Source organism: Arachis hypogaea, chromosome 2 (assembly GCF_003086295.3).
Source record: "Arachis hypogaea cultivar Tifrunner chromosome 2, arahy.Tifrunner.gnm2.J5K5, whole genome shotgun sequence".
NCBI classification, from domain to species: Eukaryota; Viridiplantae; Streptophyta; class Magnoliopsida; order Fabales; family Fabaceae; genus Arachis; species Arachis hypogaea.
The window spans coordinates 60,644,917-60,661,546 of NC_092037.1; the positions used below are offsets into that span (position 1 = coordinate 60,644,917).

Genomic DNA, 16,630 nt, shown 5'->3' on the forward strand with positions numbered 1-16,630 from the left:
TTGGTGCGCCAGGGACGAGATGTGCGTGCGGATGGTGCTGCCAGGGGGCGTTGTGCGTGCGGATGGTGCTGCCAGGGGGCGTTGTGCGTGCGATTGATGCTGAACGCTGCCCTGCCCGCGCCAAGGGCAGGGCAGGAACGGGTTGGTGCGCCAGGGAAGGAACGCGCGCGCCAGATGCTGCCAGGACGAGGAAGTTGGTGCGCCAGGAAGCAAAGTTGGTGCGCCAGCTTTCAAAATTGGTGCACCTAGTTCAATTGCTGCCCTGCCCGCGCCAAGGGCAGGGCAGGGTCCTTCCTTCACGTCTCGGGTTCGAACCTGGGAGAGTGCAAACACGCTATTTTATTTTTTTGGCTTCTTGGCACGGTAGTGGGTCTCAAGGCTTGGCTTCCTCATGGTTCTTTGTTCGAACCTTGTGGCATGCATGGGTGACCTTTTTTTCTTGATTTCTTTCCTTGAGATGCCCGATTCTGCTCTCCACAAGGGCAGGGCAGAGTTTGCTTCTCTTGGCTCCAAGGCACCATTTTGTGCTCTGCCCTTGGAGTGGGCAGGGCAGGGTTGCCTATGCTTGCTTGGTCACCTAATGTTGCTCTCCTAGAGGGCAGTCTGCCCTTGTGGAGGGCAAGGTTGCCTCCCTCATTAGTTGCGGCACGCTTCTCTCCTTTTTTGCCACGCTTTCCTTTTCTTGTGTCACGCTTCTTAGGCCACGCTTTTCATTTTCTTTTCTTTTCTTCACCTATAATAAACCAAACAACCACTCAAAGTATCACTAAATTCAAGAGGCTTATAAATCAATTAAAATGCAATTAAAATTAGCTCAAACCTCAATGATTAACATTAAATTCATGGTGGTTGCTTGATTTAAAGAAGTTATGCATTTTCACTCCAAATCACTTACTTAGGATGCAAGAAAGTGCATAAATGCTAACAAAACAAGTGAAATTAGCTTGAAAAATGGGTATATGATGACTTGTCATCATGTTGCATTAGAGAAACTAATTGAGGCTTAAGCTCAAAGTTGTTTGCTCCAATGGCAGGGATAGAGATGCTTCTCCCATAGAAGTCGGGAGTAGGTGCAATAAAGTCACCCAGCACCTTCCTTGCATTGTTGGCATTGTTGTTGTTCTCGGTTGCCATGTGTTCTTCTTCTTTGAAGAATTCGGTTAGGTCTTCTACAGAGAGTTGTGCCTTAGCTTCTCTTAGCTTTCGCTTCAAGGTCCTTTCAGGTTCAGGGTCAGCCTCAACAAGAATGCTTTTGTCTTTGCTCTTGCTCATATGAAAGAGAAGAGAACAAGAAAATATGGAATCCTCTATGTCACATTATAGAGATTCCTAGAGGTGTCAGAGGAAAAGAAAAATGGAAGGCAGAAGTAGAAAATTCGAACTTATCAAAGAGGATGGAGTTCGAATTTTGCATCAAGGAATAGTGTTAGTCCATAAATAGAAGGATGTGAGAAGAAGGGAAGCAATTTTCGAAAATTAAGTAAAAGATTTTAAAAACATTTTGAAAAACCTTAATTGATTTTCGAAAATCAAGGGTGGAAAAGAAATCAAGTGATTTTTGAAAAAGATTTTGAAATTAGAAATTAAAAAGATATGATTGAAAATTATTTTGAAAAAGATGTGGTTAAGAAGATATGATTGATTTTTAAAAAGATGTGATTGAGAGGATATGATTTGAAAAACATTTAAAAAGATTTGATTTTGAAAATTAATGGCTTGGCTATCAAGAAAAGATATGATTCAAACATTAAACCTTTCTCAACAGAAAAGGCAACATACTTGAAATGTTGAATCAAATCATTAATTGATAGCAAGTATCTTTGAAAAAGGAAAGAAATTGATTTTGAAAACACATGATTGAAAAGATATGATTTGAAAAAGATTTGATTTTGAAAAATTTTGAAAACCTGAAAAAAATTTGCTTTGAAAACAGAATCTTCCCTCTTGTGCCATCCTGACATTAAACGCCCAGAATGGTGCACATTCTGGCGTTTAACGCCCAAAAATCTACCCTTTTGGGCGTTAAACGCCCAGCCAGGTACCATGGCTGGCGTTTAAACGCCAGTCTGTCTTCTTCACTGGGCATTTTTGAACGCCCAGCTTTTTCTGTGCAATTCCTCTGCAGTATGTTCTGAATCTTCAATTCTCTGTATTATTGACTTGAAAGGACACAAATTAAAAATATTTTTGGATTTTTAATAATAAGGGATAATCAAAATGCAACTAAAATCAAAAGAACAATGCATGCAAGACACCAAACTTAGCAGTTTGTATACTACTGACACTAATGAGAATGCATATGAGACACATGAACACTCAAGTCAAAAGAATTCAAAGATCAGAGTAAGAAATCATCAAGAATTACTTGAAGATCCTTAAGACACATGAATGAATGTATGCAATTGACACCAAACTTAAAATGAGACACTAGACTCAAACAAGAAATATTTTTGGGTTTTATGATTTTGTAAAATTTTTTGGATTTTTCGAAAATAAAGTGGAAAAAGGTATCAAAATTCTTAATGAGAATTCCAGGAATCATGCAATGTTTAGTCTAAGACTCCGGTCCAGGAATTAGACATGGCTTCACAGCCAGCCAAGCTTTCAAAGAAAGCTTCGGTCCAAAACACTAGATATGGCCAATGGCCAGCCAAGCCTTAGCAGATCACTGCTCCGATAGCAAGATTGATAGAAATCAACAAGCTCTTGTGATGATAAGTTGAAACCTCGGTCCAATGAAATTAGACATGGCTTCACAGCCAGCCAGACTTCAACAGCTCATCATGAAACACTAAAATTCATCTTCAAGAATTCTGAAAAAAATACATAATCTAAGCAACAAGATGAACCGTCAGTTGTCCATACTCGAACAATCCCCGGCAACGGCGCCAAAAACTTGGTATGCGAAATTGTGATCAATACTTTTCACAACTCAAATAATCCTCGGTGATGAAACCAAAAACTTGGTGTTCAATACCATGGCATAAACACAACTTCGCACAACTAACCAGCAAGTGTACTGGGTCGTCCAAGTAATAAACCTTACGCGAGTAAGGGTCGATCCCACAGAGATTGTTGGTATGAAGCAAGCTATGGTCACCTTGTAAATCTTAGTCAGGCAAACTCAAATGGGTATGGTGATATACGAATAAAACATAAAGATAAAGATAGAGATACTTATGTAATTCATTGGTAGGAATTTCAGATAAGCGTATGAAGATGCTTGTCCCTTCCGTCTCTCTACTTTCCTACTGTCTTCATCCAATCCTTCTTACTCCTTTCCATGGCAAGCTTAAGCAAGGGTTTCACCGTTGTTAGTGGCTACCTCCCATCCTCTCAGTGGAAATGTTCAACGCACCCTGTCACGGCACGGCTATCCATCTGTCGGTTCTCGATCAGGCCGGAATAGAATCCAGTGATTCTTTTCCGTCTGTCACTAACGCCCCGCCCTCAGGAGTTTGAAGCACGTCACAGTCATTCAATCATTGAATCCTACTCAGAATACCACAGACAAGGTTAGACCTTCCGGATTCTCTTGAATGCCGCCATCAGTTCTAGCCTATACCACGAAGACTCTGATCTCACGGAATGGCTGGCTTGTTTGTCAGGCGAGCACTCGGTTGTCAGGCGATCAACCATGCATTGTGTATCAGGAATCCAAGAGATATCCACCCAATCTAAGGTAGAACGGAGGTGGTTGTCAGTCACACGTTCATAGGTGAGAATGATGATGAGTGTCACGGATCATCACATTCATCAAGTTGAAGAACAAGTGGTATCTTAGAACAAGAACAAGCGGAATTGAATAGAAGAACGATAGTAATTGCATTAATACTCGAGGTACAGCAGAGCTCCACACCTTAATCTATGGTGTGTAGAAACTCCACCGTTGAAAATACATAAGTGATAAGGTCTAGGCATGGCCGAATGGCCAGCCTCCCAAAGAGGGTTCAATCATCAAAACATGATCAAAAGCTCTCCAGATATCTCAATACAATAGTAAAAGGTCCTACTTATAGAGAACTAGTAGCCTAGGGTTTACAGAGATGAGTAAATGACATAAAAATCCACTTCCGGGCCCACTTGGTGTGTGCTTGGGCTGAGCATTGAAGCATTTTCGTGTAGAGACTCTTCTTGGAGTTAAACGCCAGCTTTGGTGCCAGTTTGGGCGTTTAACTCCCATTCTTGTGCCAGTTCCGGCGTTTAACGCTGGAAATTCTGAGGGTGACTTTGAACGCCGGTTTGGGCCATCAAATCTTGGGCAAAGTATAGACTATCATATATTGCTGGAAAGCCCAGGATATCTACTTTCCAACGCCGTTGAGAGCGCGCCAATTGGGCTTCTGTAGCTCCAGAAAATCCGCTTCGAGTGCAGGGAGGTCAGAATCCAACAGCATCTGCAGTCCTTTTTAGTCTCTGAATCAGATTTTTGCTCAGGTCCCTCAATTTCAGCCAGAAAATACCTGAAATCACAGAAAAACACACAAACTCATAGTAAAGTCCAGAAAAGTGAATTTTAACTAAAAACTAATAAAAATATACTAAAAACTAACTAGATCATACCAAAAACATACTAAAAACAATGCCAAAAAGCGTACAAATTATCCGCTCATCAATATACTGTAGGAAGAATTCCAAATCCTGATTTTTAAGCCCTGTTTTCAATGTTGTTTTAAAAAAAATTATAAGCAATCACGCGTACGCGTCGATGCGTCAACGCAACCCCCATACTTTTCCAGAGAGTTGTGCGAAGCTGGCACTGGAACTGTGCGTTTAGCACAACTTCGGCCCACACGTACGCATCACGGTGAATTCTCTCCCTTCACGCGTTAGCATCGACGACGCATACGCGTCAATGCTTCTTTGTCCAAACACGCGCACGCGTTAGCGACACGTACGTGTGGATTTAAAGTCACTAATACCCCAGACGCGTGAGTCCTAACTAGTTGCGTCCCCTTCCACCCTCAACGTTCCATTTCTCTTCTCCCTCCAAACCCCACGAACCACCATAGCCACCACCCTCAAGCTTCTGCCAACCACCACTCCGTCGACCAAATTGCCACCGACCACCCTCATCTTTCCCCTCTCTCCTTCTTTTTCCTTTTTCTTCTTTTCTTTCCCTTCTCGGCCATTCATCTTCTCTGTCACCATCACAATTCTGCGGCTACACTTTCGTTGTCGGCGCCCCTTCTGACCGCCACTACTACCACTCTCTCTTCTCTTCTTTATTCAAGTTCACCACATTCCCTGATCCTCAAGTACTGTTCTTTGAGCCATCCTCTGTTCGGCTCCATACTGTTGTCACCACCGCGAGCCACCATATCCGTTTCTGTGGCGACATTGTTTGGCACTGCTCTTCTTCTCTCCTTTCCAGTTTCCATTTTTGCTTACTGAAACCCTTTTAGGTTCCCCTGTTCTTCCCCTTCCACATTTTTTTATTATTCTATTTGAGTAATTTAGTTAGTAGTGTTGAGTTTCTGTTTGATTAGGTTAGATTAGAATGCATGTGGTTAGAGAATCTAGCGTGGATATTGGATTTAGGTATAATTGCTTGCTATTCATGTTGTCTGAAATGGCTGATTTTAAACTGCTTTGTTAAATGATGATGATGTTGGTGTTCTGTGCTTTTACATGTTGCTATTTGACGCTGTTTGCTATTACTGGTTGAAAGTGATGCTCAATTTAGTTATTTGCTTCAGTTTCCATGAATCCTCATATTATGCTTATGGTTGGGTTATTTTGGATTCATGTAAGTTGTATGATTGATGCTATGCTAATTTTGTATATTGATGTCTGATCATATAATTTTCTTGTTCTTCATGCTGTTGACATATATTGGAATCCATATGAACTGAGTTTGTTGCTATTTTTTTATCCGGGAACGTCCAATTTACTGCCAGAATGCTGCCAAATTTTTTTAAATTGTCCTATTATTAACTTGCAACTTATGAATTGAACTTGGCATTCTTTGATTTGAGAACCGTTTTGGTTTACACCCAATTCAATCCATAAGTTGATTGGATAGGATTTTCGTTTTCATTTTGGTTCCCTTTCATGTGCATTGTGATTAATAGAATTAAGGAACAATTTGACGGATTTCTGTGTCAAATAGAACTTTGATTAACTATGTCAATACGAACCTTCTTTGTGTTTTCAACATTTCAGGTTTAAATAAAAAATCTTTACAGCTTCTTGGTTTAAGTTCAATTTTCACCTTATTTAACCAATGAAGCTATTTCCATAATTTACCATTTGATTTAAACCTGTTTCCTTTTGATTGAGGTTCTTACATTTATAATAATTGGTGCTTTCCACTGGTATAAACCTTTTAATTGAAATTGTTTTCAACCTTCTTTCGGTTACACCAAGTGCTTATCCCAATTCTTTCAACACCAATCTTTACAAATTTAGTGACCACAAACATTGTCAATGACTTGCATTCTTCTTTTGTGCTTTTGTGCATTTCATGTTTCATCATCAATTACTTGCATCATCCTCATGAATGTGAGTGTGCTTGTTTCCTATACTCTTTGAATTTCTCTTGGTTAAGTCAATAATTGTCATACCTTTAATCTTTAACCCAGTTTTCTAACTTTTGACTTAATTGACTCTTCTTTTTGGTTTTTCAAATTAACTTTTTGTTTTCTTTTGGGCATGACAATTGTGATTGCTTAACAAAAAAGCATTTTATTATCATTGCATGATTTCTTGGTTTGTGTTTCTGACTGATGTCTGAATTCTATTTTTCTTGCATTCTAAGATTTCATCTCTTTGACTCACTTCATGGATGTGTCTTAATATCCTTCTGTTGCCTATTTACTGTTCGTTGCTTATATCCTTGTTTTTGCACTCCTCTGCTTTGCTTAATATGTTGTATCCTGTGATTTCTGTTTTTAGGATGTCTGACAAAAGCAAGGGAAAAGTCAAGGTCACCTCCAGGAAAAGGAAGAGATCTCAATCATCCATTGATTCTGCGACCTCCGGTTATTCTCAGCAAGGAGAAGGCAAATCAGCTCCTGCCTCCTGCCGACTCAGAGAAGTTTGCTAATCTTTATTGTGAGCTCCGGTTTTCGCTCTTTTAGTGACAGAATCTCAACTTGGAGAAGAAGCTAGATATCCCCTCCGATTTGAGGCTGTTTACTGAGCCTCGAATTGTGGAGAGGGGCTAGTCTTTCTTGGATAGAGAGCTAGCTAGAGTGAACGAGTCTTGGGTCAGTGAGTTTTACGCAACTTCTTCAGAGCGACCCTTGACGCGGTTCACTTGAGAGGCAGACAGATTATGGTGACGGAGGCGGATATTGAGGAGGCCCTCCATTGTCAGCCCAAGGACAGTGACAAGGACGCTTTTCAGAGGGCTGAGGCGGAGATATAAAGCCTGACCTTTGACTATGATACACTGAAGAGTGTGGTTGTCCAGCCGAATGCCCCTTGGGAGATCGATGCTTCGAAATTAAACCCAAGGGGATGAGATTTTACTATTTGACGAAGGAGGCTAAGGTGTGGCAGTAGATACTTGCCCACTACATCATGCCTAGCACTTCAATGAAATCCCGGTTGACATGCTATTCCTGATTGGGTGCATCATTGAGGGGAAGGAGCTGTACTTTCCCCGGCTTATCAGGAAGTTCATGTAGCGAACCCATATCAGAGGCACACTCCCATTTCCTAGTTTGGTCATAGAGCTAGCTCACCAGGCTAGAGTACCATGGCTTCCAAATGATGAGTCACTACCAGCAGTCCCTGAAAAGGAGAAGGTTATTCCGTGGGGGACTTGGGTGAGTGACAGACCAGCGGCCCCGTGTAGAGCCACAGCAGCTGGGCCGTCCTCTTCTTCAGCTGCAGCTGGACCCTCCACAGCACCAGCCACATCTACCAGATCAGCACCACCACCCTAGCCGACTTACTGACTCGTACAACACCTCATAGAGCGCATGGATCAGAGTGAGCGTCGCCACATGCGACGTTATGAGCGCTTGAGTCAGATGCTGGCATCATTGTGTGCCGAAATGCCTTTCGACATCGATACTCCTTCCGACCAGTCTGAGGCGGAGAAGGAGGATCGGGAGGAACAGGCTCAGCAGGTAGAGGCACCTACACAGACTCAGGCTCCCACATAGACACTGCAGACTCCTATAGAGCCACAGCCGCAGTCAGATGCAGATGTTGACCCTCTCACCCAGTCTCAGTTGTAGCATCAAAGACGATGCTTTCTTCTAAGTGTGGGAGGTCACTGTCGTCGGAGGGATTTCTATTTTGGTGACCATTTCAAACATTCTTCCCTTATTTTGTCTTATTTTTAGTATTTGCACTTTTGGATTACTGTATATATTAGTTATTTTGGATACTTTTGTTTTACCTTGTTGCATTTTACACTTTGATTTGTATATATATCCTTAGATTTTTAGTTGAATTTGCATTTTTAGTTGATAGTATATTTAATTTGTTATATATATATCAACTAAAAATACAAATCCAACGAAAAATCTAAAGATATATATACAAACCAAAGTACAAAATGCAATAAGCTATAACAAAAGTATCCAAAACAACTAATATATACAATAATCCAAAAGTGCAACAAAATAAAGTACAAATACTAAAAATAAGACAATAAGGGAAGAATGTCTGAAATGGTCACCAAAATAGAATTCCCGCTGACGACGACGACTTCCCCACACTTAGAAGAAAGCATCGTCCTCGATGCTACACCTGAGACTGGTTGAGAGGGTCAACGTCTGCATTTGGCTGCAGCTATGGCTCCAGCTGTGGCTGTGGCTGTGGCTCCACAGGAATCTGCAGTGTCTCTGTGGGAGCCTGAGTCTATATAGGTGCCTCTGCCTGCTAAGTCTCCTTCTCCTGCTAAAGGAATCTACAAGGACACTTAGATAAATACATCGACGGCATTCAGAAGCGCACAACACATTCAGCCGACCACTCTTTTACCGGACAATTTTCTTGCAACAAGAAGAAAACTACTCATGCCCAACCTAATCAACCCTGAGGTGTCATCAATTGTATATTTGGGGGATTTGCTAGTGGTGGAATTACAAGCTCTGGTTGTAAGCGCACCTATCGAGTTGTGCTCTCCGTGGAAGGTACCATTAACAATCCTGAACCTCTTCTCAACGTCCCAAAAATGACGTTCAAACCATCCGACCTCAACACAAATGAGATCAACTTAAATGACCCAGTTGTTATCTCTATTCAATTGAGGAATCTAATAGTCCGTAAGGTGTTGCTAGATCTCGGAAGAAACGCCGATGTCCTCTTCTACTCTATATTTCATAAAATGAAGTTGAGCAATCACATACTGCAACCATTCATTGGAGACTTAGTGGGATTTTTCAGGTGAACGTGTACCAGTTTTAGGATCTGTGTGGTTACAAACTACACTGGGTGAGAATCTTTTAACCAAAACTTTAGATATTCAATACATTGTGGTTGATTGTTTTGTTCCTTATAACTTAATACTTGCCCATCTATATATATGCTATTATATGAGCTTTAGAACTGTCGTGGCACGTTGTTATCCTTTGCTTTACGACTAGAGTTAAAGTTTAGAGTGATAGGGTAATACAAAAGGCAGATGAATTATCAACTAAAGCATCAATGGATGGTAAAGAGTATGCATCTTTAGGACATGCTTTATTTAGATCAGTAAAGTCGACGCACATGCGCCATTTACTATTATGTTTCTTTACTATGACAACATTAGCTAACCATATTGTGAATCCGAATTCTCGAATGAAGTTGGCATCAATGAGCATTTTGGTCTCTTTCAAGAACACTTATTTCTTTTTCATTCCAAAATTGCACTTTTTTGTGCTATAGGTCGGATTAACAACATATATTTAATTTGTTATTGCTAATCATTTCAAATGGACCATCTCACTAGTCAACTGCACAAACTATTCCAACCATTAAACTACATGACTAGGCTAAGCTCCCCACCAAATTAATTCAAGAAAAAATTAGACCTTTGAATAAAATCCCATCTACATTCAAATTACAATATATTTAATCCTCCTACTCGATTCATTAGCCAACTCTTATCTCCTAATTCAATTAAAGGTAGAAGCCAAGAACTCAAAAGCGATCAACTCACCTATAGGCTTCAAATCAACACCACGACTCATTCTTCATTATTTTACCATCCCAAAACCGTAATGAAGCCAAACCCATTAAACTTAGACGCTATCCAGATAACCAAATCCAAACTTAATTACATAACTTGGAATATTTAACATAAGAATACCCAATTCATTAATAATCCTATGCTTACATTTATTTAAAATTCTCAGAAAAATTTTGACAGAACACCTTTAAAAATCGTTCTTATCCACCCTATAAGGGTTCCATCTAAATCTAACACCTCTCAACCCTTTCTCAAATTTTCAAGTACTAAAAAATTTCTCAAAATCAATATTCATGTTTTATTATCTTATTTATGCTTAAATTATTAAGTTTTCACACATATGGCAACACACAAGGATTCAAGTCCTAATCCAATCCACCTAGGAAGACTTTCAACATTGTTACTAATTAATTTTTATTATCTTTCAGTCTTTTCAACTCTAATAATCTATTTGAATATCCAACAATACAATTCCTAAGATTTTATTGACGGCCAAAAGTTTACTAAATTAAACCAATCAATCCTCATTAAGGAAAATAAAACCAAAGCCATTTATTAACTCAAATATAATATTTAAACTATAACTTTAAAGGGCATCCCATTTAGAAATTAGAAACACCCCCGTACCTTAATTTGTCAAAACTCGTAGGAATCGGAAACAAAGCCAAAAATAACAGTGTCAGCAACAGTGAACAGCAGCTTCGACTGGGACAAAATCGTAGCAGCTGAAGTAGAAAAGAGGCTGAAACAAAATTAAAACAGGAGAAACAAAATGGTGTCAGAGAAAGGGTGGAAGCAGTATAGATTAAGGGACTGAAGAATTCAGAGCAAAACAGGGGCAAGGGCGATGTTGTTGGCAAGTTTGTAAGCTCCGACATGTTTTTCGGGGAATAGGGGAGTGGCAAGGCTCGGCTACGACGAAGCAAATCAAAGTAGGAAGTGAAATAGGACCAGAACAGTGGTGTGGCAGATATGGCAAGCTTCAACGACGGCAATAGCAATGGATAGGACAGAACATGGGCTCGGACAGAGCAGGAGCAAGGCAGCGGTAACAGTGGCTCAATGACATCTCGGCATCGTCTTTCTTCAAGCTCGATGGCGACGGCAGCAGCAAGTAGGGCGACAGCCATGGCAGTGGCAGAGACCCCTCGTTCCCCGCATCTGTGTATGTGTTCTTGATGCGGTGGTAGCAACGGCAAGGGAAGCCCAGCACCCTCCTCCTTATCTTCTCGTTCCCTCTCTGTTCACACTCACATTTTCTTTTCTTTTTCTTCAGCTTGCATGTGTGGGTAAGGTTAGCTTAATACGTAGTGACGACAATTTAAGAATTTCAATGGTGTCAACATAAGAAAAAAATTACAGCAACCGTGCATTGTTGAAACTAAATGCCCAAGGCTTCTCTATTCACACTAAACGCACATGCCATGTTCCTCAAAACTACTATTTACCACCCATCATACTCTGGAGACAGTGTAATCTTGTGGCCAATTACGAGACACTATAAAAGATAATTGGAAAAACAACCGTTTGTACCTATGAACTTTACGACAAAAATACCCATTAAAAAAGGAAACTAACGTTGTATCCATCAAATATGGATTCCTTACAACAAAAGTATCCAAATCCTAAATTTATGTTGACTTTTTAATAAAATTCTAGAATTATCCCATCCTTTATCTTTAGTCTTTCCTCTCCTCTTTCCCAAATCTCAAACACCTCCATTGCCACTACCTTAACCATCTTCTATTCTCTACTACTCCACTAACCACCACTGCCGTCATCTTTCCACGCTGACGATGACAAAGACGACAACAAGGCAACCAGGCAATCCATCCGTTCCCACGTTACCACCTTCAACTGCAGCCATCCAAACTCCACGGCGATCCCAGCATCGCCTCAAGCCCATGCACCGATCACCTATACCTTGGCACAGTGGCAAGTTCAGAGTTTAGAGCCACCGGATTCAAGCTCGAGCAACGGCCGTTGCACAAAGATGCCGCAATGCCTCTCCGGCCAAAATCCCGTCTAATGCCGCCACAAGATGGAGAAGCTCCGGAAGGGAGACTGAACCGAGATCCAACGCGCAAGGTCCCTTCCTGTGGTGCGATTCAACTCCTCTTAGGTCCACTTCAAGCTCATGGACTCCATGGAAAAAGGTCCTATATTTACAACAGTACAAATTACAAATTTATTATATAATTAACAAAGTTAAACAAATCTCCTGTAACTAATAATTTATTTGTTTTTATCTATACCCAAATTGAACCAATTGAGTGTATTCATTGTTCAAATTCTCTCATAAATCTCCAATCATATCTATGTTAGGATACTTGTCAAGTCAGAGAATGACTCTTATAACCACAACGGCAATAGAGGTGCGTGGTGTTGACCGTGACGAAGATGACGCGAGGTTTGGGAAGTGGGGGAGAGAAAGGAGGAGAAGAATCCGGTTGGAGAGGTTGTGACGGTGATCAAGTTTCTTGGAAATGGGTTCATGAAGATGAAAATGCCGTCGTGGTAGCGGTGGTTAAGGTGGTTGGTAATGGAGGGATGTTAAAGTTTGAGTGGGAAAGAAGAGATGGTTGGGAGTTGATGTTAAAGATAATGGTGGGGTTAATTCTAGAATTTTATTTAAAAGTCAACATAAATTTAGGATTTGAGCACTTTTGTCGTACAGAGTCCATCTTTGATGGATACAACGTTAGTTTCTTTCTTTAATGTGTATTTTTGTCGGTGTTCATAAAGTTCATGGTACAAATGGTTGTTTTTCCAAGATAATTAATAAAGTTGAACGTGTAAGACCATGGGAAGTCAGAATCATACATGGAGGTGAACGGTGTAATGGTGTGAATTAGACATTCACTAAACAAAAACCCAGCGCCTTCCTTCCTTCAGGTGCTCACTCTTCCAAAACTCAAGCAGCATATTAGCAAAGCTTTTATTCTCAAAAGCTTAATAGATAAATGAAGCCACCAAACAATGCATGATCAAGAATTTTAGGCATTCAAAACAAAATCCTTTGGTTAACAATAAAAAACAGAAATGTACCCGGAAACAAAAATGTTGCACAAAATTAAACTCCAATGTGATGTTTAAGACTCCTCTTGCATTTTTTGCTTCTTAGACTTCTTTACTTTCCGGGCAGAGTCCAAGGATGATATTTTCCCATCGATAGCATCTTGCTTGAGTGTTGTTAGTTCTCCCTCACTTTCCCCCTTCTTTGCATTCCTACGAAGTTTTTGAAGATAAGTAAAGCACAAATATATATACCTTCAAAGGTATACAAATAAGTTAGAAAATACAAACCTGCTAGTATGGGAAATTAATTCAGAGTGCTTCTCCAACCAATGAATGCTGCCGGTGTGATCTGCCATCAAGGAGCCATAAATATGAAGTATTTCCTCATCAAAGCTGCAAAGTTTAATAATCAAGATTAATATGTGACGAGAAACTTAGCTTATAACCGTTTATGATGTAAACTTTATCCTCGTTCAGACGTTCATTTTAGAACTTTGTCAAACCAATAAATAGAAGTGCCTAGCATGTAAAATGGGATAGGATTAGATGCCAAGCATATATTTGTTGTAAAGCTCATGAGCTTAGTAAAGGACTTTACCTCTCAGACATCTTGAGAGATTGGAAAGCTATCCTTTATAGATAAATCTTTTGTTATGTTTTGTTTTTGTACAGGAGAACTCTTATCATAATTTCTATTATCTTTCTCATAATTTCGTCTTAATGAAATTCTTATTTTATCAAAAAGTAAATAAAATAAAAGAAGTACCAGCTCACAAAATATGCTAAATAATATCTACTAGAAAGAAAAGGATAAAAGTAGAGTTTGTTAATCTCATACTACCAATGAAGTGCAGAACCCTTTAAAACCAAATGCTGCACAACTATGAAAGCTATTTCTTTATTCAGATACAGGGATGCAGCTAAACAGTTAAAAGAGTTTGGCAAGTTACTACTCGTGCAAAAATATCTAGACACAGTGTTTCTTCAGTGCATCTATTTGGGTATGCAACAAAATCAGAAAACCATCGTACAAGATGGCTACTATAGTCTTTCCCTAACAGAAATATACTTCACCAGTTGGAATCTATAAGATTATACTAAAAGAAACAGAGGCACGGAGAGCGGACCAAATATACTAGCACAGTGTTCAAACGAATTCTTCTGGACTCTAGATTGAATATATAGTCACATTTGAAATAAACTAACAACATGTTTACCTCTTGACTGAAAACCGTATCATATTTCCAACCTTGATAGTATGTCTCTTGTGAGATTTGCTTGCATACACATCTTGCTCATGTTTCTATAAGAAACGACACAGTACATACATAGACCACATCAGTTCTAGTAATTATGAATACAATCAGATTTAATGGACAACAACTACTAAACATCGTGGCAGATACTCACAGTTTTGTACACGAATTCTTCCCTAATGTCTTTCTCTGTTATAATCGCAGAAGAAAATCCGAGCACGACAACATGAATGGACTCTTGTGAAAGCTTAACAACCTTCCCCTCTGAAAGCAACAGTAAAGAACATAACAACAAATAAGCAAATACACAAAACATTGTACACTATTGGTTTCTGTTTACATTTCCTCCCATTTTGCTATTTCCAAAATTTTGCTAAAATAAAAGAGAACGAATTCTCAAAAGAAACAAGCTTCAGATTCTGTTTCCAGAAACAATTCTCACAAAAAAATCATTAGTGGTTAGAAAATTAAAATTGCTCCTATTACATTTTGTCACATAATTCTGAACCCTATAAATTTAACAAGATATCTGGCTATGAAGCATTTTCCTTGTGAAAACAAGAACCAAACTGTAAACAAGTTCATTCATCGATTTCATCATTCATAAAACAAAACCTAAAAGAAGGAGTTGAGTTAACCTAAAAGCATATCAGGCTTTGGAGAAAAAAGCAACAAATCCAGGCTAAGCGGAACACCGAAATAAGGAATAACACCAGAAAGAATCTTGGCCTTCTTGTTATCCAGGGAATTGATGTCGTAAGCTAAGACAACACCATCCAAGGCTTCGCTGAACGTGAAGAGCAAGGAGCTGAGCTCACGAAGAATGGCTTCGGAAACGTCTCTACTCTTGGAAGGATGAAGGTAAGCAGTTAAATTAGCGTTTGAGAGCTTCAAACCCTCCATTGGGAGAATGGTCAATCAGTTAGTTAGTTGAAACAACTAGTGTCTAGTCAACGCGGCTGGGCAGAGCAGAACTGAAAATTAAAAACAGATACAGAGGCGGGGAGATGCAGACAAACTGGTGGCGAGAGGCAAGACAGCACGACCGTGAGAGACGAAGGCGAGGAGAGGAGTTCTGGGCAAGGGACGCGGCGGGCAGGCACTGGAGACTAGGGGTGGCAAACGGGCCTAAACCCGCCGGGCCGGCCCACGTAACCCGCCAAAAAAGGCGGGCTGGGCTGGAAAATCGGGACCGCCAAATAGCAAAAGCCCGCCTAACCCGCACCGCTTAAATCGCGGGTTTTGGCGGGCTTTGGCGGGGCGGAGCGGGCTTCCCCGCCGGGCTAAGGTTTTTTTTAGTGAGGGGTATTTTTGTAATTTTTTCCTAAAACCTAACTTCCCTCAATCTAACTTACAAGAGTATGAAGATAAAAATTGAGTGTTTTGAATTATGTTTATGTTATTTTGGAGACAATATTTATAATTATGTTTTGGATTATGTTTATTTTGCTTTGAAGAGAATATTTATACTTATATTTTGAATGAAAATTTGGTTTATAATTATATTTATTAGATATTTATAATTACAAAGACTTTAATGTTTGTAAATATAAAAAATATAATTTTTTATGCCATTAGAAATTATAAATTTATTAATATGGTTGTGAAATTATATATATTACTTAGTAGTTAATAAAAAAAAAAGAGGAGCTTTGGCGGGCTTAGCCCGCCAGCCCGCAGTTAGGCGGGGCGGGCTAGGATTCTAGGACCGCCTAATTAGGCGGGGCGGGGCGGGCCAGCCCGCCAAAGGGCGGGTTTCTGGCGGGGCGGGGCGGGCTTCCCCGCTTGCCACCCCTACTGGAGACTGGCTCAGGAGGGAGGCAATCCAAGTTAAAGACAGAAGGGAAAGGTACTCGGGTTTTGGGTTAATTTTGCAATTTAGTTGCTGAGTTTTTTAATTTTGATATGGAAGTTACGATTGCATATAACAGCCTTATAGGGAAATTGGATGTATCACCGAGTTGTGATGACGGCATAACTGAAATCGGACGGACCGATTTAGAAGTCTAAAATCGGACGGATCGATTTTTAGTAATCGGAGAGAAGCAAATCGGTGGGTCCGATTTGCTGCACCATGCCAGATGGCGTGCATGCAAGCTATTCCTCCGTCGGTTTGGTTGAAAGGAAGCAAGTTAATATCCCAACTTCATAACTTGGTTAAAAAATTTTGATATGGAAATAAAATGAGTGATATACTTTAACATGGTAATTGTTGGTATTT

The 16,630-nt window shown here is 40.0% G+C and overlaps 2 protein-coding genes across 7 annotated transcripts; both read right to left on the minus strand.

Moving 5' to 3' along the window:
• Positions 1-3,801: 3,801 nt before the first annotated feature.
• LOC140179352 (uncharacterized) lies at positions 3,802-11,561 on the minus strand. Of its 3 annotated transcripts, none has more exons than XM_072218124.1 (3): positions 10,970-11,561; positions 10,763-10,877; positions 3,802-4,463 (listed from the first exon to the last, which is right to left on the minus strand). In XM_072218124.1, the coding sequence occupies exons 1-2, from the start codon at positions 11,263-11,265 to the stop codon at positions 10,772-10,774; spliced, it is 402 nt and encodes a 133-aa protein (XP_072074225.1). In that variant the 5' UTR covers positions 11,266-11,561; the 3' UTR covers positions 3,802-4,463; positions 10,763-10,771. The 3 variants fall into 3 exon arrangements, with proteins under 3 accessions (XP_072074225.1, XP_072074231.1, XP_072074229.1); XM_072218130.1 differs by having other exon boundaries at positions 11,087-11,500; XM_072218128.1 differs by having other exon boundaries at positions 11,012-11,500.
• Positions 11,562-12,155: 594 nt separating this feature from the next.
• Positions 12,156-15,676, minus strand: LOC112745259 (DNA-directed RNA polymerase I subunit rpa43). Of its 4 annotated transcripts, XM_025794859.3 has the most exons (6): positions 15,048-15,545; positions 14,564-14,673; positions 14,371-14,456; positions 13,442-13,546; positions 13,184-13,363; positions 12,156-12,294 (listed from the first exon to the last, which is right to left on the minus strand). In XM_025794859.3, exons 1-5 carry the CDS (start codon positions 15,310-15,312, stop codon positions 13,228-13,230), a joined length of 702 nt encoding a protein of 233 aa, XP_025650644.1. In that variant the 5' UTR covers positions 15,313-15,545; the 3' UTR covers positions 12,156-12,294; positions 13,184-13,227. The 4 variants fall into 4 exon arrangements, 3 of the variants coding, with proteins under 3 accessions (XP_025650644.1, XP_072074216.1, XP_025650646.1); XR_011872904.1 differs by lacking the exon at positions 12,156-12,294 and having other exon boundaries at positions 13,060-13,363; positions 13,442-13,672; positions 15,048-15,490; XM_072218115.1 differs by lacking the exon at positions 12,156-12,294 and having other exon boundaries at positions 13,060-13,363; positions 15,048-15,676.
• Between the last annotated feature and the right edge of the window lie 954 nt (positions 15,677-16,630).

Bases quoted from the DNA above. Each gene is read 5' to 3' on its own strand.
- LOC140179352 (XM_072218124.1), bottom strand. From the start codon at position 11,265: ATGGCTGTCGCCCTACTTGCTGCTGCCGTCGCCATCGAGCTTGAAGAA. The intron at 10,878-10,969 runs GTTTTGCTCTGA...ATTTTGTTTCAG, and splicing joins ACAACATCGCCCTTGCCCCT to CCTCTTTTCTACTTCAGCTG.
- LOC112745259 (XM_025794859.3), bottom strand. From the start codon at position 15,312: ATGGAGGGTTTGAAGCTCTCAAACGCTAATTTAACTGCTTACCTTCAT. The intron at 14,674-15,047 runs GTTAACTCAACT...TGTTGCTTTCAG, and splicing joins AAAGCCTGATATGCTTTTAG to AGGGGAAGGTTGTTAAGCTT. The intron at 14,457-14,563 runs GTGAGTATCTGC...CGTTTCTTATAG, and splicing joins AAGAATTCGTGTACAAAACT to AAACATGAGCAAGATGTGTA.